At 37.1% G+C, this 22856-nt stretch overlaps 1 protein-coding gene across 1 annotated transcript in view; it reads right to left on the reverse strand.

Moving 5' to 3' along the window:
- The window catches only part of LOC140167012 (uncharacterized), a 28865-nt gene extending 14836 nt beyond the window's left edge, over positions 1 to 14029 (reverse strand). Inside the window, exons 1-11 of the mRNA XM_072190491.1 lie at positions 13477 to 14029; positions 12947 to 13128; positions 12004 to 12760; positions 8890 to 9068; positions 7432 to 8242; positions 6812 to 6990; positions 6435 to 6654; positions 4642 to 4694; positions 4202 to 4294; positions 2469 to 3800; positions 171 to 266 (exon numbers count right to left, since the gene is read on the reverse strand). Coding sequence (XP_072046592.1) covers positions 171 to 266; positions 2469 to 3800; positions 4202 to 4294; positions 4642 to 4694; positions 6435 to 6654; positions 6812 to 6990; positions 7432 to 8242; positions 8890 to 9068; positions 12004 to 12760; positions 12947 to 13128; positions 13477 to 14014 — 4440 coding nt within the window. The 5' untranslated portion in view covers positions 14015 to 14029. The remainder of the gene's footprint in view (positions 1 to 170; positions 267 to 2468; positions 3801 to 4201; positions 4295 to 4641; positions 4695 to 6434; positions 6655 to 6811; positions 6991 to 7431; positions 8243 to 8889; positions 9069 to 12003; positions 12761 to 12946; positions 13129 to 13476) is intronic.
- Between the last annotated feature and the right edge of the window lie 8827 nt (positions 14030 to 22856).

Genomic DNA, 22856 nt, shown 5'->3' on the forward strand with positions numbered 1-22856 from the left:
ATTTTACATTGAGTGAGGTGTCATAATGCGCAGAAATAAATTCTGTTTCGAAGGCATATCAAAAAATTTGCATGCAATAAACCTTTTTGGAATAATGGTCGTTCATAAAGGGGTAGTTACTTGATTTCATGTGTTAAGATACTTTATAACTTTGCAACTACTAAAATTACCGGAAGTATGCCTGGATCTGCTCCTGCGTCTACCAACAATCTGAACACTGTTCCATATCGTTTACAGCTGTCTTCATCGAGTTCCCGTATCTGATTCTATCGATGACAAAAATGTTAACAGGTTAATGTGTTCATTTTATTTGCTACTTTTATAAACCAGTTGCCCCCCCAAAAAACAACAACTATATATTTTTTATTTCTCCTCAGTTTCCGCCCCCCTAGTCTGTGTTACAGACTGGGAAACTGATAACTACCCACGAGCTACCGGCGAGTACCCGCTAGTCCGAAGGACCGCTAGTCCGAAGGTTCGCTAGTACGAAGGTTCGCTAGTCCGAACACGTATTTCAATGGAGGACGTGACGGTCGCTAATCCGAATTTGCAAAAAGGTTCGCTAGTCCGAAAAGGTTTGCTAGTCCGAAGGTTCGCTAGTCCGAAGGTTCGCTAGTCCGAAGGTTCTCTAGTCCGAAGGTTCGCTAGTCCGAATTTATTAAAAGGTTCGCTAGTCCGAATTGTTAATCAGGTTCGCTAATCCGAATCAAAAAAGGTGCTCTAGTCCGAATTTTAAATAAGGTCCGCTAGTCCGAATTTTATATAAGGTTCGCTAGTCCGAATGATAAATAAGGCCCGCTAGTCCGAATTCTAAATAAGGTCCGCTAGTCCGAATTTTCTTTAAAGAACCTGATCAGCGCCACCATACACCGGTCTCAAATTGTATTGGAGGTGTTTGATCAAATATAGCGTGTTACCTGATAGGTGCACACAGGTTCACAACATTGTTCATGTTTTGCATTGTTTCTTTAAAAGTAATGATGGCAAGTACATGAAAGTATACATTTTCAGAAAGGAAACAATGCAAGTAACCCAATAAGTTTCCAAATCGATGAAAACTGTATATTTATGTTCTAAAGACACAAAAAGTATACATGGTATAGATGCTGCCATTTTTCTAAAGTATTTGAATATTTATTCCTTTTAAAATTACTGATGTAGGTTTTGCAGAATGAATGAAATTGCAATCAAATATACACCATCGCCTCAATGGTAATGGAAATAATTCAAAACAACAACGAGAGCTAGGCCTATTATGAATGTCTAAAATACAAACTTTTCTATTCATTTTATTTCTTCATTGATTACTTTCTCTATAAATCCTTCTTCCTTTAATTCTTTCTTTCTTTCTTTCTTTCTTTCTTTCTTTCTTTCTTTCTTTCTTTCTTTCTTTCTTTCTTTCTTTCTTTCTTTCTTTCTTTCTTTCTTTCTTTCTTTCTTCCTTTCTTTCTTTCTTTCTTTCTTTCTTCCTTTCTTTCTTTCTTTCTTTCTTTCTTTCTTTCTTTCTTTCTTTCTTTCTTTCTTTCTTTCTTTCTTTCTTTCTTTCTTTCTTTTTTCTTTCTTTCTTTCTTTCTTAAATTCGGACAAGCGGACCTTATTTAAAATTCGGACTAGCGAACCTTATATAATTCGGACTAGCGAACCCTAAATCAAATTCGAATTAGCGGACATGATTTTAAATTCGGACTGGCGAACCTTAAATATAATTCGGACTAGCGAGCCTTATTTAAAATTCGGACTAGCGAACCTTGTTAAAAATTCGGACTAGCGGACCTTATTTAGAATTCGGAATAGAGAACCTTCGGACTAGCGGACCTTCGGACTAGCGAACCTTCGGACTAGCGAACCTTCGGACTAGCGAACCTTCGGACTAGCGAACCTTCGGACTGGCGGGCCTTCGGACTAGCGGGCTGTAACCGAGCTACCAACAAGTATAGGAGTACAGCATGGTAAAAATTGAGACTCACCGGTCGCGCTCGCCGCTCGCGGCGACCTGATAATCGCAGCTTCGCGGCGAGCTGTCGCGGCTTCGCCGCTCCACCCCCTCGGCAAGGATCGTGAGTCGTCTTTGACAAAGACTACCCCCTTTTTTGAGGCCAAAAAACCCAAAATTACGTAAATTTCAAGCTTTTTCCCACCAATGCCCCGAAAAAAATCCTGGTACCGCCACTGCCAGGAAGATGTCTCTTGCTGTACACGGGATCATTACGTGACTTCCTATCCACGAGACGTCGAACATGCACTGCCAATACCTGCAAGTGCTCAGCAGTGTAGGGGGGGGTTATAGAAGAAATTCTACAATATTTATCAGGGTGTTTGATATTGAGGATACGTTTAGTTGTAACATTACCATACGCCTTTTGGCCAAACCTACTACTCTAAACCCTATTCGAGTGGAATGGTCGAATGATGTCATTGATCGTTCGCTTAAAAATCAATTGAAATATAAACAAAAAAATCTTCTTTACCTTAAGCTCAGAGTTTATAACTGCTAAATGAAGTGGTGTATGTTGACGTATCATCGTTGTGGCATTGGCGTTGGCTCCAGCATCTAGCAATATCTTGCAGACGTTATCGTGGCCATTCTGTGCTGCTTCATGCAATGCCGTTTTCCTAAATCGCTCTACACCTGCTCGAGCGTTTACAATAGCACCTGCTTTAAGTAAACTCTGGCACACGATACCGTGACCATGCTGGGAAGCTGTCATAAGTGGGGTTATCTCCTGGCCCGATCGTGTTTTAGCGTTTACATTAGCTCCAGCATCAAGTAGTAGCTTGCAGAAGTTATCGTGGCCATACTTTGCGGCTTGATGCAATGCTATGCCCTCACCCATCTGCACACCCGCTCTTGCGTTAACATTAGCCCCTCCTCCAAGTAAGATATGACCCACGACATCGTGACCATCCTGAGCAGCTAACCAGAATGGAGTTACCTCTTGACCCTTTCGTGTTTTTGCGTTGACTTTAGCTCCAGCATCAAGTAATTTCTTGCAGATGTTATCACTGCCTGACTGTGCAGCTTTATGTAATGGTGTCGTCTCATCCATCTGTACACCAGCTCTATTGTCAGCGATAGCACCTGCTTGAAGTAACACCTGACACACAGTACCATGACCATTCTGAGCAGCAAGCCATAGTGGCGTTACTTCATGTCCCACTTTGGTTCTTACATTGACCTCAGCTCCAACGTCAAGTAGCACCTTGCAGACGTTATCATGACCATTCACCGTAGCCTCATGTAATGGAGTTGTCTCGTAGGCTTCCAGACCTGCTCTTACGTTAACTATGGCACCTGCTTGAAGTAGCATCTGACACACAGTACCATGACCATTCTGAGCAGCAAGGCATAGTGGCGTTAATTCATGTCCTTCTTTAGATCTTACATTGACCTCAGCTCCAGCATCAAGTAGCACCTTGCAGACAGTATCATGACCATTCATCGCAGCTTCATGTAATGGGGTTGTCTCATACGCTTCTTCCAATCCTATTCTGCAGTTAATTTTGGCACCTGCTTGAAGTAGCACCTGGCAAACAGTACCATGACCATTCTTAGCAGCAAGCCACAGTGGAGTCACTTCGTGCCCTTGTTTGGTTATTGCATTGACCACAGCTCCATTGTCAAGTAGCACTTTGCAGACCTTATCATGACCACTCATCGCAGCTTGGTGTAATGGCGTTCTTTCATCAAGCTCAGGACCTGCTCTATTGTTAACAATAGCACCTGCTCGAAGTAATATCTGACAAACAGCTGAATGGCCATTCGAAGAGGCTTCATGTAGAGGAGTAAAATCGAATACGAACTAGACAAAGCAGAAAAGCGAATGAAAAAAATATGTATGGGTTACCTTTTGTTACTTTATAATGATTGAATTTGGTTTTCGTGTTTTCTGTTATAAATGATTAGTTGTTGAAATATTGTAGTTAATCTACTATCAGGTAGCTGAAATCTAAATAAATTTGGCACTACATTTTGTCATCATAATTATTGCAATACACAGCATGATATAAACTATATTAAATCAGGAATAAATTATATTTATCTACTCTCTCAAAAGCTAATCGAAAGTCAGTGTGGACGTCTCTAAAAGGTAATCTCATGTTTCACTTTGTAAATGCATGGTTATGAACAAATCTTGCAATAGACACAACGTGGACGAGGTCTATATTGACGATTTAAATACGTATAAATTGTTTCATTTACCATGTGAGAGCAATTGACATCAATTCCTTTTTGTAATAAGGACTTGCAAGTGTCGTAATCACCAGCTGCAGCCGCAAGGCATAGATCGCGTATCTGTCGATAGAAAGATGCAAAATATTAACAATTGAAATTACTTTTTGTATTTCACAGACTTAATCATTAGGTTATAAAAAAAACATTTCACAGCCATTTGCAGCCAAGTGTATTACGACTGTCTACATTTGATAGCCAAGCCGAATGCATTCGGTGAAGGTCACTTCCTGGACACTTCATTACTGACATTAGACACCCAGCTTCAAGAACGTTAGGAGGACGAGACGATTGATAACATGATGATATTTTAGACAACCAAGAAAGATACTCGGTAATGGCATCATTTTTCAGGCAGACGTAAGATAACGAAACATCATTGAATAGTCTACAGAGAGTGTTTAGAATACCTGTTCATCACGTGATCGCAATTTGTCATCTTCTTTGTCGTCACTTTGCAAATCTGTTTTCATAATGAGAAGAAAAACGAAGTTTTGCTAATAATATAAAATATAATAACAAATTGGAATAGCTTGTGCCTTGGTTCTTAAAACAAATAAACACAACAACTTTATAGAAAATGCTGTTATCCGCTTGTTGAAAACCCCTTCAGAAATTATTACATAGTAATTTTAATTTAAACTTAATTTACGTTTGTAAAGATTATCGTTCATCCAGGTAGTAAACAATAATATTTGTACTATAATCTAGTTAACTGGACTTATTATTGAGTGGGAAAAATTCTCGTCCAATCCTGAACGCATCACCAGCCCTACTGATCTTCTGGCGGTAAAATAAGATAACTCTCAGGTTGAACTCAAATGTAATACCTGTAATACAACAACCGCTTCACATGTCAATGAACTTTTACCGCTAGAAGATCAGTAAGGCTGATAATGCGTTTAGGATTGGACGTGGACATTTCCCCTACTCCAAAATAGTATGTCCAGTTGACTAGATTATAGTACAATATTGTTAAACTTAATTTAATCTTAATACAAATATATAATACTAGTACCTACAATACAAATCAATCTGCATCCAAACCCTTTATGCCAAAATTGCATGACTAATGATCAGACGCACACCACTCCACGCCATACATAAATTCTGCCAGTCACATTTCCCCAATATGAAATTTTTTAAAAGTAAAATTTCAATTTTAATTTTACTTCATTAAAGTTTGACGGAGGCGGGGTTCGAACTCACGGCGGCGGACTGCTTTGGACACACTATAAACCCATCAGCGCCTTAGACCACTCGGCTACTTGTCTTGTTGGAATTCATTTGGAACTTATTCGAAGATATAATCGCAACTTCAACATAGGCCTACCACGTGACAAGCAAAGGCAGAAAACGTACCATATTTTGGAATTATATTTCAAATAAAAACATTTATGTGTATTATTAGCGCTCAATTGTGGTTAACTGCGTGTTTTATACAAAAAAAATCAACGATAAGCATGATAACTGGGCGTCTATATGGACAATACATTATATCGATTTTGACACGTGCTTGTGTCTCAGTACATTTCCATGGTCAGTAAAATACTATAGAGAAAAACCTACCATTTTTCTTGTATACACGTTCGATGTTTTTATCAATTACATAAAAAATCCATTTTAGACCCCAAATGTTTCTTCGGGAAATAAAAGATTAGAATACCATAAAAACGAAACAGTAATCTTTTGCCGGGTCTAATGTTATTTATACATAGATTTTTAACGTTTTTTCTATCCTTATTCAAAAAAAAAAAAAAAAATATTTTGGCGTATATAAAATTTAAATAAAATTCTCTGCTTCATAAACGACCTCAAATATGCCACAATTGGGTATCATGAATAGTTATATATGATGTGCAGTTAATATTCATATTTTCTTTTATACAGAGGATGCTTCAGTTTTGACAGGAAAAATATTTTCTTGAAAACCCTCTCACTCGGTTATTTCAAAACAGTAACCACGCTTCCCTAGAATGTGCAATAATTTAGCATTAAAATTTTTCTTATTCTAACAGCAAGCGTTTCTAGAATGAATTATGGCGAAATGTGGTGTAGATCAGACGGATGGGATTATTGATTCAATGGTCTTAAAATTACAACTTTGCAAATTTTATATACATTACAAATTTAAAAAATGGACATACTGACTAATTCTTGCACGGTTTTTATATTTTTTTATTGATTTACAATTTGTTCTTACCACGAACAGGTGTACCAGCTTTTATAGCTCCTTGAACCTCAGCTTTCACACGTCTTCTTACGCCCGTTTGCGATGTTGTTTTTGGTTGTATCAAGGAAGACGCAGTGTTAATATTGTCAGATGATGCCACTGGTGTAGAGGAAGATTCAAGGGAAATTCTGTCTGTCTCATCAAATGAGGAAGATATAGTTGTAGTCTGTTCCGATATGGCATAATTTTCCTAAAGAAAAAACGAAAAGGATATAATCGATGAAGTACCTTTTTTTGCCAAATAACGGAGGAGAGAGTGAAATATCAAAAAGAGTGAGATTACACTGAGCATTAGTTGTTTTTCATTCAAAATTGGTGTCAAAGTAATAAAATGCAAACGATCTTACCTCTGTTGCATGCGTATCTGTCCTAGGGCTACGGTCCTGATGTATACCTGTTCCTGGTCTATGGTCCTGATTCCATGTTACAGTCTGTAGAGGATGACTATCTATTTCAAACTCCTCTGAAAGATTTTTATCATATAGCTCCGATTGCTCGTCCGTATCCACCAAAGGAACACTTCCATCTAAAAAATAGATCATTACCAAAAATATATAAGCATTACAATATAAACTGTTACTTGAAAAAATGTTTTCTATATTACAAGCACACTTTGTATTTCCACCATTGAAAAAGATCAAATCAGTGATATCTTCACGAATTTGTGCTTTTAACTGAAATTTAAATGTTCCGAAAAAGCACAAACCCAGTGTTGAGTGCAGTTATCTTGTCATGTCATTATCCATCACGCGTACCCCCATCAAACACAAAATGTTCTTAAACATATCATATTTCGACATTTCAACTTTTCTGGCTACCTTTTCTAACCTTTATGTCGAAAACGGTTTGTATTTGCTGGGATACTAACAATACCTCAGTTGTAATAAAACAATATATTATTAACTGATGCACTATTTATTTAAGTATCAAAATCATGCCTTTCATTATTAAAATGCCAGAGTCACACGTACCTGCTTGATATTTATTCTGGAAAGGGTAATCTCTTTCATTTTATCTTTACTTATTTCTACATATTTTTCCATGCGTTCAATTATCTTCTGTCGAACAGCAACATCCATTTGAGCAGCCACTGCTTTTTTTGCTGGAAGCACCGTTCTAATCAACCATAAACATCTTGGATTTTCACAGTCTTCAAACTCATAGACTACTTCCATATATGCCTTTAAGATCTCAACACGATATGTATGTAATGCTAATGCAGGGAACGCAATGGATCTCAGATCTTGTCGATCTGCAGACCTCAGTGTCGTATGTAAAGCAGTTCTAAACTTTGCCATGGTTCCGGGGCCTTCATCCAGCCGAACTTCTACGTGGAATAGTCTTTTGTTTTGCCCTATGTTCCCTGCAGACGTACAGACGACACCTCGATTCACATACAGCCCGCCTTTTGCTTTTTCTTGGGCATATTCTTGTCGAACAAGGTCCCCAGCCGCGGCCAATAATCCATCAACATCATCTGCGCCAGGGTAGATAAATCTCACCAACGCCTCAGTGTCTTCATTAATAATATCACCTTGCTGTATCTGTATTCGTACATGACGTCCAAATGCATCCATTATTATTCTTTCCTCCTCTTTCGCTGTTGTGTTTGGTTGTATCAAGGGAATATTATTAGTTGCGTCAGTTGATGCAGAGGCAGCATTGATATCGTCAGAGAATGACATAGGTGTAAAGGAAGACTCATGGCTAATTCTGCCTGTTTCGTCAAATGTAGAGGAAGATATGGCTGTGGTCTGCTCAGACACGCAATTACTTTCCTGAAGAAGAAAGAAAAAAAAACGTGTTATCGAATAAAGTATTTATTTGTGAAGAAATTCATCAGGTTTGTTGATAATTATAATTTGGAGTTTTCATATTACAAAACCAACATTTTGATACTCACCTGACAGTTTCGTATGTCTTGAACGACATACTTCTTGAGAGTGAATAACAAAGTAAGTCATCCATAGCAGATCATGATATTCAACAGAACCATAGAATTCAACTGGGACGTATTACAGAAGGACTGTGATGCTAGTACTCGCTTCATCAGAGAATCAATATGGATTCGCAAGAGAGGTGCTGCCGTGATGAACAGGGACGAGAGGCCTATCATTTAAGTCACGTGTATGACCCTCTCCTCAAGACCACGCCCCTTTGGGATGGAGCTGTGTTACTACCAGCAAAGAGAATGATGGGATACCAATCACTCTGAAGAAGTATGTCGTTCAAGACATACGAAACTGTCGATCAGGTCAGTGTCAAAATTTTTGGTTTTGTAATAATTATTAAAACTCCAAATTAAAGTACTTATTGTTGCCGAATAATGGCGAAGAGAGCGAAATATTAAAAGTGATGAGATTTTACTGAGCATGTGTTTCGTTCAAAACTGTGGTCAATGTAACATAATTACAACCAATCTTACCTCCTTTGCAAGAGTATCTGTTCCAGTGCTACGGTCCTGCTTTAGTGTCAGAGTCTGTAAAGGATAACTTTCTATTTCAGCCGCCACCGCATGGTGTTTATTTGTAAAAGAGGTAAATGTCCCCGGTATATCACGTAACTTCGATAACTCATCGGTATCCTCTAAAGAGGCACGTTCATCTATAATTATAATAAATAATTAGCAAAAATATAATTATGCATTACGTTTATGATTTGTATTTAAAGTCTGTATTTATGGAACTCGATTGTTAGTTTCCTATTGACCGCCCGCATCACTTTTTCAATTTGACCAAAACTTTCATTATTTTCATAAACAAGTCAATTATCTGAACATTGAAATGGAAATAATCAAAATTGAAACTCTCAAAATGTCTGACATCCCCTGCTGATCATAATCAGCACTTTTTCTTAGTTGTAGGGGTAGAGGATGTAGTAAATAATGCAAATTAAAGGATTACCTCATCATGTTTCTAGTGATTACAAAAATTGCTAATTTCTTTTCATTTTTATGAAAACAAATTACAATCTTTTCTCAATCTGTTGCAAAATGTCTGTAAAGATGATCTAAGCATTAATACCTGTTTTGAGATGGTCTTTCATCAACAATATATACTTTGGTACTGGTGGGGTACCTAAATTTGGAGAAAGCTGTTCATAAAATCATTGATTTTGTTGACATAATGGATAATGAAAAGAGACCGAATAATGAATAATGAAATAGTGACCTCGTCCTTTTTTTTAAACATCCAATCGGAAACTAATAATCGAGTTCCATTGGCCTAAAACAACATGTGTTTACATCATTAAGGCAGTTTGGAGGGGAGCATGACCTAGCGGTGTTTGCACTCAAATATTGAGACAAGTAAAGCTGACACACAAGGGGAATGATATCGGTTCTATAAAGGAGATGCCGAGCTGTAATAGGGGGTGTAATATCCACCCCATGTGCAGAAATGTTCTCGGGAGGGAAAACGCTCAGAACATTCGGGCGTAAAAATGTAAAGTTTTGGGGGATAAAAATGTGTACGAAAGGTCAAAAAGTGTTTCCCAGCTACATACTCTTTAAGTAAATGTCATTAGATTTATAAAGTTTACTTCGAGGACTGTTAAATATCAATTTTTAATAATTTGCCATAAAATTTGTATTATATCGTGAATATCAAAAGATCAAAATTATTTGATATCAGAAGGACATCCCTGGTATTCAGAATGCAATTCGATATGTCTGCTGTGCACTCATATCCAGAAAATAAATACTGTGTAAACGTTGCTATCATGCCTTTCAATATTATGTTGCCAAGGGTAGACCTACCTTGTTGATCTGTATTTTCTTTTTACTTATGTCTACATATTTCATTATCTGAATCATCTCCACTTCTTATGGCAGGTTTCGTCAGAGCGGGGCACATATGCCATAAAATGTGTATTTCGCGGATTTCAAAAAACCAAAATTCTCGTATTCAGAATGCAGTTCAATTTGTCTAATGTGCTCTCATGTCCCACAAACAATAATGTGCAAACGTCCATATCCCAGCCCTTAAGATAAAAAATATTCAGCTGATTTGTGTTTTTCAGTGGAATCCATATAATATTCGGTCATTGCACAACCGAGTGTCGAATGCAAAGTTCTTAAAGAATGCAATTGCACGAACTATCCATCATACACTAATGCGCCAGTTTTAATACGAGGGGCAGTCAGTATGTTTTAAGAGTTGACTCGTGACGTCATTTGTGGATCGTTTTCATGGCATTTCTCAATGATTACATAAACACTGTACCTTTGTCTTTCAAACAACACATGCAAAAATTATATCACACACATGATTACGTTACAGCATTAGCATAAAATCAATGGTCTAGAGTCACTTGGTTGAGTAATTTAAAATTAAAAAATTGAGTAGTTTTTGTTAAGGGAAATAAGAGGCCGAAATGAGGTATTGTTGTATTTTCTATATTTTCTCCGGAATTAAAGAATGGAGAATGCTGCCGTTTGGAACAGTAATAGAACACAAACTACTCGTTCAGTAAACCATGTTTGTTGCGCTGGAAAGGTTTTAGTTTATTAAAAATGCGTGGTCAAATATGTCTTATTTTTGACAAAAACAAGGCTTTTCTTTCTTTAAAAATCTTGATATTGCCAAAAATAGCAAACGTGGAATTTTTTTTTTTTTGCCAGTTCGGTTGACTAATCTCTAAACATTTAAACGGGAGTCTCCCTAGAAAATATTTGAATCCGTGATTAAAATATAACTCTTATTCTACCATTGTTACATTTATACAAAAAGTAGTGGTACAAAGAGAGAGACCATCGTTTGAATGAGAAATTAATTTTTAAAACTTTTCTGTTCATTTCAGGTTGAGATCATCCACACAAATTCATATGAATATTTAAATTACAATTTTCATAGCATTTTGTAATATTTTAGGCCCTATTTACATGGAATTTTGCAATTTTCGTGCATTTCCACCATGTTGTATCGGTCATCCCACCTACGCATGCGCAGATTGTTGTTTGATTTGCACCAGTTATCATCGCACTGAGTACCAGTTCTCACACGTGACCAGTCATTATATTTTAGTATGTTTAATTTTTGAGATAATTGATGTCATTTGTAATAACTGCTTTTTAATTTTCGCCATTTTTGCAGAATAATTTCGCTTCCATTCAAGCCTTAAAGTTGTTGAAGTTTCCAGACGTCCCATTACCACCAAAGTTTAATGGCAAGTCTCATATTTTACCAAATGCAAACTGAGGATCTAGTGTTTATTCCTTCCCAAAACTAGCCATATGCACCTTGTACTTTTGCTGTTCTCGGACATTGTAAACACGTGTTTTTTCTGTAATTTAAAAGGCCCGCCATTTTGCGTGATTTGGCATTGTCCCTAGACTATTGATTTTATGCTAATGCTGTTACGTAAGTGTTTATGTAATCATTGAGAAATGCCATGAAAACAATCCACAAATGACGTCACGAGTAAACTCTTAAAACATACTGACTGCCCCTCGTAAAACGATATGTTATTAAATACTGCATTAATTATTAAAACTTTTAAATAACGCACTTTAATATTATGTTGTCAAGGGCACGCCTACCTTGTTGATCTCTATTATTATGGAAATACGAATTCTCCATTTTCTGTTTACTTATGTCTATATATTTTGTCATCTGAATCATCTCCACTGCTCTTTCTGCCGGAATCGCCGTTCTGATTAACCGTAAACATCTTGGGTTTTCGTATTCTTCAAACTCGTAGACTACTTCCATAAAAGATGATAAAAACTCATCAGGGCATAATGCTAATCCAGGGAACGCAATGGATCTTAGATCTTGTCGATCTGCAGACCTCAGTGTCGTATGCAAAGCTGTTCTAAACTTTGCGGGGGCTTCATCCAGCCCAACCTCTACGTGGAATAGTCTTTTGACCTGCCCTATGTTCCCTGCAGACGTGCAGACGACACCTCGATTCACATACAGTCCACCTTTTGCTTTTTCTTGGACATATTCTTGTCGAACAAGGTCCCCAGCTGCGTCCAATAATCCATCAAGGTCATCTGCACCAGGGAAGATAAATCTCACCAAGGACTCGGTGTCTTCATTAGTGATATCACCTTCTTGTATCTGTATGCGAACATGACGTCCAAATGCGTTCATTGTTCTCATTTTGCCATTTTGCGCTGTTGTGTTTAATGGTTGTGTCAAAGAAAAGTTATTGGTTGCGTCAGTTGATGAAAACGCGTCATTAATATTGTCAGATAATACCACTGGTTTAGAGGATGATTCAAGAGAAATTATGCCTGTCTCGTCAAATGTAGAAGAAAATGTGGTCTGCTCAGATATGGAATTACTCTCCTAAAGAAAGAGAAAAACATAATCAATGAAGTACTTACTATTAGCGAATAACGCCAGAGAGGGTGAATATCAAGTGAGATTATACTGAGCATTTTGTTGTTGTTGTTGTTGTTGTTGTTTTGTTTGTTTTTGTTTTATGGGGGTTCAAGACTTTGGTCCATGTTATAAAATTCAAACGAATCTGACCTCCGTTGCAATCGTATGTGTTCCTGGGCTAATGTCCTGCTTTCGTATATCTGTTCCTGAGCTCCGTTCCTGCTTCTGTGCCTGTAAAGGATGACATTCTATTCCAGACCCCACCACGTGGTGTGTATCATTTAGCTCCGATAACTCATCCGTATTCTCCAACTCCAAAGGGGCACGTTCATCTACATAATAGATCATTTCCCAAAAATATGTATGCATTACGATATCAACTTTCACTTTAATTTTTCTTCAATATTATTTTGCAAGAACATGTTGTGTTTTTACCCACCTTAAATAAAATATAATTAGTGACATTAGAATTATTCGACGAATTAAAAGTTATTAAATTAAAACTGTTTCATAAGTGCACAAACCCAGTTTCAAGCTCAATTAATCTTAAATATTGTACTTGCACTTCCGATTACCCATCATACACTAGGAGTTTTAATAAAATGATATGTTATTAACTGCAATAATTACTTTAGTTTGAAACGCATTCCTTTCTATATTATGTTGCAGGGTACGCCTACCTTGTTGATCTCCATTATAGAAATACGAATTCTTCATTTTCTGTTTACTTATGTCTATATATTTCGTCATCTGAATCATCTCCACCGCTCTTTCTGCTGGAATCACCGTTTTGATTAACCGTAAACATCTTGGATCCTCACAGTCTTCAAAGTCATAGACTACTCCCATAAATGCTGATAAAAACTTATCAGGGCATAATGCTAATCCAGGGATCGCAATGGATCTTAGATCTTGTTCATCTGCAGACATTAGTGTCGTATGCAAAGCAGTTATAAACTTTACGGGGCTTTTATCCAGCCGAACTTCTACGTGGAACAGTCGTTTGTGTTGTCCTATATTCCCTGCAGAAGTACATATGACACCGCCTCTTGCTTTTGCTTGTACATATTCTTGTCGGACAATGTCCCCAGCCGCGTCTAATAATCCATCAAGGTCATCTGCGCCAGGGTAGATAAATCTCACCAACGCCTCGGTGTCTTCATTAGTGATATCACCTTCTTGTATCTGTATGCGAACATGACGTCCAAATGATTCCATTATTGAATTCGTGTTTCTGTTAAAATAAGAGTAACTAATTACTTAATTAAAAGTAAGTAAAGTACCCAGCAAACACAAAACGTTTTCGACATCATTCGCAAAAGGTTATAAAAGGTTGTCAGAAAACCTTTAAATGTCGGGTTATATAAAGGGTATATTAAGGGTATAAAACGTTTTTATAACATTAAGTAAGTAAGGTAGTTAAAATGTAGAAGATAACATTATAACCCGACCCCAACTCAACACAGAAGTTGGCAACCATGAGAGTTACCAAATCTTTCAAAGACCCCCTTTGCAATGATTTTTCATCAAATTTACCCCCCCCCCCTTTTTTTCATGCAAAATCGAGGACAAAATTTGGACAAAAACAAACCCTTTTTTGTGTTTTTTAATGACTAGAATTTCAAACACCCCTTTTCAAGGACCCCTTTTATCCAAATTTTGCGGATAGTGCAAATTAAATACCCCCTATTTTGCTAATTTCACGGTCAAATTTCGCGGACAAACCAAATCAAATACCCCCTATGTTGCCAATTTCGCGGTCCTTGCTACTGGTAAAAAAATTACCCCTTTTCCGCGCTATTTGGTAACTCTCATGGTTGCCAATTTTGGGTGGAGTTGGGGGCCGGGCGTTATAATGACGTTTTGAAGATCAATGTTTCATCTGTAGTTGATGGCACACACATTAACCTTCTGGACCATTCAATTTTACCATAGACGTCGCTAGTCCGAATCTGGAAAACACTGCTTTAGTGTGATAGTCCGACACTGCGCTAGTCCAAAACGAACCACAACACTAATCCGAATCTAAAAAAACACTTCATCAGTCCTACACTGCGTTAGTCTGAATCTGAGAAGCAATGCGTTAATCCAAATTTGGGAACCGCTGCGCTAGTCCGAATCTGGAGAACACTGCACTAGTCCGTTTATTTTGGCGGACTAGCGCAGTGTTTGTTACATTCGGACTAGCGCAGAGTTTTTCAGACCAGCGGAATGGTTGTCAGTTTTGGACTAACGCAGGGTTTTTCAGATTATTTTGGACTAGAGCAGTGCAGTGTTATTTAGATTCGGACTAGCGGCGCACTGCGTCATCATCCCTATATCTTCGTGTCAAAAATTCCCGTGATAGTACGGCGAATCCCCTCGTTTTTCAAAAGCTACGCATAGCGATTTTGTTCGAGATAGGCCGAGCGACTCAGGCTAAGCATACCATTTACATGATATGAGATACCATAGCCCTGCCATAGAGCCTGCCGCTTAGTTTCTATTCTACGATTTGCGCATGATCAGTACCACATATGGTGTTACTATTATAGAAAATTCGATTTGTTTTCAGGTAAAACGCAGGTTTTGTTTCCAGTACACTAACTCGAAAAGCAATACACTACTTAGCGGGGCCTTGCTGTTTGCTGTGGATATCTTTAACTGAATTTTATAAGTAAAGATTTTGAAATCGAAAGTAAAAATTGTGATATATTTAACTATTTGAGAAATGAATTATACAAAGGAACCCGTGTAAAATCCAGCTGCTGTATCTATAATACAATGTACATTATCCACTTTCTTTATCTGCGTGAATACAAGAACATCGATTTCAATCGAATTGAATACATGTCTCTATTTTGAGTTTGTACTACACCTCTGAGCGACAAAGCGATCGATTTCTAGCCAATCAGATACGGTAGGCCTCCTTTTCTTGCGTTCAGTGAAATACCAATCGCCCGTCGCTCACCAACGGAGTAGTTTATATTTATAACACTGGCTGTTGACACTGTGCGGCGTGGTTATAAGAACACAATTTGGACTAGCGGCGTGTTTTTCTGAATAACATTAGCGGAGTGTTGGACTGTTGAAGTTGTTTTTTATTTTCGAACTAGCATGTGATTTTTTTCGGACATGTGCACCGTGTAAATCGCTAGCACCCAACCAAAGTAAAGTTTATCGAGAAACTTAACTTTACTACATGTCTGCCAATTCTCAGTGTCATGAGTCTAGCCTGTTACATATACGATGAGACAGACGCGTAGCCACGTATTCTTGATTGACAGGATGTAAGGAATATACCTCCTAAGAATTGGGCAGTCTATATCATATCAATTTGTAAGCGCTCTTTAGCAAAGTCATAGTTCATTGAATTTACAACCGTATGACAAACAGGCGACAATAGTAACCTTTTGCACAAGATTTGCCATTTTAAGCGAATTGGTCATTGCTCATTAAAATGAGGCTAGTATATGGACAAGTTAGTGTGCTCTTTCATTTAATGACATAAAATTTGACAAATATTATAAGGAACACTTGAGGTTTTGACCTTTAAAACCTACATTTTGGTCAAAAATTTGTGCTGGGATAGGTCGTTTTCAACAGATTTACCACATTCCCCTTGCTATAAACATTGAATTCCGTTATCTGTTGAACTAATGAGGCGTCCCACAATATAGGCATGAGTTTGTGAGAAGCTTCTAATTTCACTCTTACTAGATTTACTCAGCAATTGTTTTGCTAAAATTATGCCCTTGCTCAGAAATAAAACCACAATATGCTTGGATTTTATTTTATTATTGTTTTCTGTTATGCACGGGATAAAATGGTGTGCGTATATTCTTTGTTTAAAACACAAAATTAATGGATTTGTAAAACACCAAATAATCCGTGACCTTTGTACCTTTGTAAGGCTTTTAAACTGGTTTAAAAACCAGTTTACCGCCTCTTAGAACCCGATAGACGGTGACCAACACCATGGACCACAATAGCCTAATCTCAATGGCATAGTCCAATAACCTCAATGAAACAATCATAGTGCAAAATTTGACCTAAGTTGCAGAGTATGAGTTTTTGTACCCAAAGTTTCAAAGTCATTCAATGAATGTACAAATGTATTGGGGTTAAACCGATGGCCTTTGTTTGTTAATTACCATAAAATCCATATAGTGGTTATTGTCAAACTACAGTTGCCAAACTTACAATATAGTGACCCAATAATATGATTTTTATTTGTGGATGAATTTTGCTGTAATCAACGGAATCTGGCGAATGATTCAATTTCAGTCCAGATTGATACCAAACACATTAAAAGTTGGTACATTTTGATGAAAATGTGATATTTTCTTTTGAAATAATGCTGGGCTTTTCTTCTTACCAACAAGAAATCATGCATCACCACTACGTATGCATTACTTTTGTGATGACCTTCAAGATAAATTGGCTATCAGAAACAGAGATAAGGTTGTTTATTCTACCAGAAGAATTTAGGCAGATATGAAATATGTTCGAAGTTTTATAATACTAGTCAACAGTCGTTATCAGGTGTTAATTCTAATGATATACATTTTGCAGACATGCTGGATCAGGGAATAGATCCATTGTCCATAGGGGAAGTCTTATAGATAATATTATATCCTGAATTTAAATGCTATGAATGATATAATTAAGATCTTAGACATCAATATTGTCTTTTCAACAGAAACAAGAACTACCTTTAAACAAGAATTTGTCTTTAAAAAAGACAAGTTCACGGATCAGGTGTATAGTACATGTGCTTTGAGCTACTTTGGTCTAACATTTAATATTCATATCTAACCTACTCTGCACTTATTCGACAATAAATAAGTGATATGAGGCTTAATAATGATACCTGCGTCTTGACTCTGCAAAACAATATTTTTTAAAAACCTCATTTTGCATATTTAGTTTTTTAAGCCCCATCGGGAGCCACCTACAGGATCTCATTTTGCATTTAAGTTTTTATTGTGTTGCCAAGTAGCAAAACTTTCTTTATATATGGTGCAATGTGTGCCTGGAAAAGGCTATCCCCTCTTACAACCTATCAACAGGTCTGATTTCTATAATGAGGTGTCACCGGGTTTGCAAGAGATAATAATACCAAATCTAAACACCATGAAATTCACCACATCACGACCAAGCTCACATTGGGCGCCCCATTCCTTTTTTAAAGGAATTTTTATTAGGGGAAGTGTTAGCTTTCGTTCGATATAAACAAATTCTGATTGGATGAAGAGAACACTTGAGGTTTTGACAAAAACCAATCACAGATTTCTGTTTTCCACTAGATCTCAAACAGCTCTTATGATGCTATGCACTCAAGCGTGTAGTAAAACACAGTCTGCGTAGAGTCTAGACTCACTGTGCTTGGAAATTTCTGCATGCTCAGGTGTATCGAGGTGGAAACTGTGCGTAGATGCATTTATAAGAGAATCGTTGTTGTAGTCAAACCTTTTCATATGAAATAAAAGAAAGGTGTGAAAAAATGTTGTCTCACTCATAGGCCACTTTATTTGTCATGCATTGAGATATTTGATAATATTTTAGGATTTAGGTATTTTTTAAATAAATTAGTGCCAACAGGTTGCCTTATTTGAGAATAGTTTTTAAAAATAGGTCCAATTGAAGCCATTTTGTGTACTTTTCAACACTATTAGTGTGTACAATTTGGTTGGTAAAAGTTTCGCTAATATTTCTTTTAAATAAATGCCCACTATTAAATTCAACATGCCCATTGCCCAAAAATGCCCACCTGTAGATTATTTGCCCTAAAAAATGGGCATCATATAATGCCATGTATGAATAAATATCAAAGAGTAGGAAGCTGAAATGATTTTGAGCAGTTTCCACACAAAACCTGAAGAATTCACGAGCCCATAAATTTTAGTTAAAATCTTTATTTGAAATAAATGCGTTTTACTGAAATCAAGAGTCGTGGGAAAATACCCTTCTCTAAACATTGATAGCGGCCCTAACAAAAGTTTCTCACCAGGGTTGTTCATCACAATATGAAGCAAAAGTATTATTGATAAGGCTGATTTTAGACATAGAGTCGCTGGAATGGAGAGTGGTTGGACTCTGCTTTTAGAGTCACACTGACTCCAGTATGGCTTTTAGTGTCTGTGATAGTAATTACAATGTAATACAACATATTTTTGGCAAATATGAATTGTTTGTAACAAAGAATTCAATTTTTTTTTTCTCCAGAAGACCTCAATTTAAATTTTTATGTCTTTTTGGAAACAAATGTTTATCTTTAATACGAAAATTCAAATTTTTTTAAATAATCGTCGGCTTTTCCTCCTAGCTACATATACTTTATGTAAATATCATTGTTAATGTCAAAAATATCCATTTTTAATAATTTGCCATAAAATTTGTATTATATCGCGAATTTGAAAACAAAAATCACAATTATTTGATATCAGCAGGACATATTTCGTATTCAGAATGCAATTCGATAAGTTTGATGTGCTTTCAGGCCCCACAAAACATACTGTGCAAAAGGTGGGTGACCGATCCCTTAATAAATTTAACTTCACTATAAACTAACAGTCCTAAGCATGGAGTATATCAGCCCTAAATAAATCCACCGGGTGTTTTGGTATTGAAATGAGCGACAATATTATATAAAAAAATTTATTGAATTAGTCAAGCTTAGTCACACACGTTAGGGCGTATAAAATTAATATTTTGGTTCTCGTCCAGAGGATTTTCATGAATTGATGAGGGAGGGAGTTGTTTTTTTTTTTCAGTGTAAAATCAGCATTGTCTGTAGTTTTCGGTCTTTTCCAACAGTGCTCGAGGAAACGATGAGGCACTTTTTTTTTTTTTTTTGTGAGATTTTGAGGGTTTAAAACCCCGTAGAGTAGGCGCTACCACAAAAAGACTTGGACGTGGTCCTTGTTCTCTAATAAACTTATTTATATGTATGAAAAATTCATAAATCATTCCAAAGTCTAAAATAATTGAAAAATCTATAAAAAAAAAAAATCTGACAAATCCCAGAAATTGAGGAGGGAGGGGACGACAACCAAAACATTAATTTTATACGGCCTTAATATCAAACAAACAAACAAAAATCACACAGTTAAAGCTGGCAGTGAAGGCGTGCATAATATAACAACTCGTATTAAAGCAATAATATTTACGTGTTCATGCTTCTTCATTGGTGTTCAAAAGCAGAATTATTATACAAATAAGGAAGTATTTCTTTTGGAAAACCCAGATTGTGAAATATAATTTTCCCTTAGGCTTAGCATTATAATATGTACAAATCAATGATGTTGTCGAGTTCTTGACAGAGAAATATAACGTTATTACGATTATAAAGTTATTATTGTTCAAAGCATACAATGAAGGGCATAGATGTGGTCCTGTGGTGTCCTAAATGAATCTCAACTCTGACCGTCCACTGCTCCCTTAAGGTACTTGCCCATCAATTTTATTCAGGGGCGTGTTTGAAAAACGGCACAGCGCATTAGTAAAAAGAAAAAAAAAATACTAAAATTTACACCCTCTGCCAAGGCACTATGAATGCTAAAGATGCCTACTGTGCCACGGTGACTGTGGTTAACATTCGGCGATTTTCAAAGATATACATATCAACACGTTTCTAGTGTATTAAAAATCGGATTTTTATAGAGTATGACTCTATCTTGCGTGATCTACTCGACCATCATGCCCCTGAAGTTGAACGTAGTGTTATTCTAATATTCTTCGTCCGCATGCACCATGGTACAGTGACGCTCTTCGAGCAGCAAAGCAGGAGAGACGCAAACGTGAGAGGCAGTTCAAGAAATCTGCACTATCTGTTCATAAAGAACTCTATCATGTCTATGCTGATCAGTGTTCATCGTATAAACAACTCCTCGATGATGCTAAAACATCTTATCATCGCAAAGAACTTGCTGATGCTGATCAACGTGATTTGTTTCGGGTTGTTGGCAAGCTCGTGAAGCCGATACCGTGTTGCCAACTCATGATTCCTCGAATGAACTTGCTGATCAGTTCGCTGATTACTTCCACACTAAGATCAGCACTCTTCGCCATCGTCTGAATTGCTCGCATACGACTTCGTCTGCTCCTACACCAGATGCTACTTGTTGCACTTCATTTGAGACTTTCCAACCTGTTTCTGAAGATGAAGTGTTAGATGTGATCAAGCAGTCTCACATTACATCATGTCTACTTGATCCATTACCTTCTTGTATTTTCAAGGAAAGCATCCCTGAACTTCTACCGATGGTGACTAAAGTTGTCAATCATTCGCTGGCATCTGGTTATTTTCCAGCTACCCTTAAGCACGCTGTTGTGTCTCCTCTTCTTAAGAAGGCTAAATTGGATCGTGATGATCTTAGCAATTATCGTCCGATCTCTTGAAGTTCCTCGGTAAACTGATCGAACGCATCGTCATCAGCCAATTACAGGTTTATCTCCGTGAACACAACCTCATTGCCACCATGCAATCGGCCTATCGTCAAAATCATGGCACGGAAACTGCATTGGTGCGTGTACAAAATGACATCCTGTGTGCACTTGATAAGGGTAAGGATGCATTCTTGGTGTTGCTAGATTTCTCTTGCGCATTTGATACTATTGATAATCAGCTTCTACTTCAGCGTTTTGCAACAAGATATGGCATCTGGGGTAATTGCAACTAAGTATAATGAAAGTTATGATCTAAGCTACGTACCAGATGCATCATTAATTTCCTGACTAAGATATTTAGTTGTGGGAAAAGATTACTTTAATGTTTTGGCGGGATTATTTCCCGCACAAAAATTTCAACCAAAAAGAGCATGTAGCCTTAAGGTTTGCAAATTGGGATCCCAAAAATTTGGCATGTGCAAGGGGGGGGCAAAGATTTTTTGGCGGGCCGAGAGGGGGCAAGCGATTTTTTTTTTTTCTTTTGGAAATTTTACCCCCCCCCCGGGGCTCATAATTATTGCACAGCCCCTAATTGACTGACTGCATGGAAGTGTGATTGTATCAATCATACAGCAGTAAAGCACTGCACACTCAACTGAAATAAAATGTTCGCTTTCTGTGTCATTCAATATGGGACCGTTCACAAACACTTGTTAGGGGGCCTGATGCAAAAGGGGGGCTGAACATTTTATACCCTCCTAAGGACCACAAATTGACCACAAATTTTCCTGGGAAAATTGAGTTTATAAGCTTGACCTATAATTTTCATGTCAAAAAGGGGGGTCTTAAATTTTTGAGGGGGCCCAAAACATTTTCGTGATGGAATTATTTTGCATCAGCCCCCCTACCAAGTGTTTGTGAACGGTCCCTAACAAGATTCTTATTACATATGTAATTACTAATCACTTACCTTTTCTGTGTACTAGCAAACAAGCAATAATTGCCCAAATACTTTGATCGAGAACATGACAGCTAACATCAGTGGGACAACAGTTGAGGAGATTCATGTAAAACGTGTAGGCCTACAGGAAGGCTTCAATGTCGTAGTATATCAGTTAGGCCTACTCTCAATACCAGAAAAACCAAATAATGCAGTCAAAGTTCCAGATCAAGTTCGGTGCTTTATTTAGATTATGATTCATGAAGCAAAATACCACTGAATATGATTCTTTTGTCCAAGGCCGCATTGTGTTATTTCCGCATGGTGGGCGCCGTGCATTCTCTAACTTCAGTAAATTTCCATCGTCAACCATGGGAATATTTTGAAATTTTAAAACGCTTGAAATATCACAAACAAATAGGCCTACCGTAAAACCTCGTCTACAAGCATATTTAGTGTTTTTGATGAAAGCTAAATTAATACGATACATGCGTAAATATGCCAATACAATAGATACTTGTTTGTATATGCTTGGATCTGTAATTTATTTGCAAAAACTCCATAATGGCGCCTGGATTAATTTAGCTTTTATCAGAAGCACTATGCTTGTAGACGGGGTTTTAAGCGCGCTTCAGACTCCGTATTGTACGTGCAATATTGTATGTACAATACTTTTCGTGACGTCAAAAAGTATTACACGTGCAATAAATAGTATGTACCGGGAAAATATATATTTTGCTACAATCATCG

Source organism: Amphiura filiformis, chromosome 12 (assembly GCF_039555335.1).
Source record: "Amphiura filiformis chromosome 12, Afil_fr2py, whole genome shotgun sequence".
Classification (NCBI taxonomy): Eukaryota; Metazoa; Echinodermata; class Ophiuroidea; order Amphilepidida; family Amphiuridae; genus Amphiura; species Amphiura filiformis.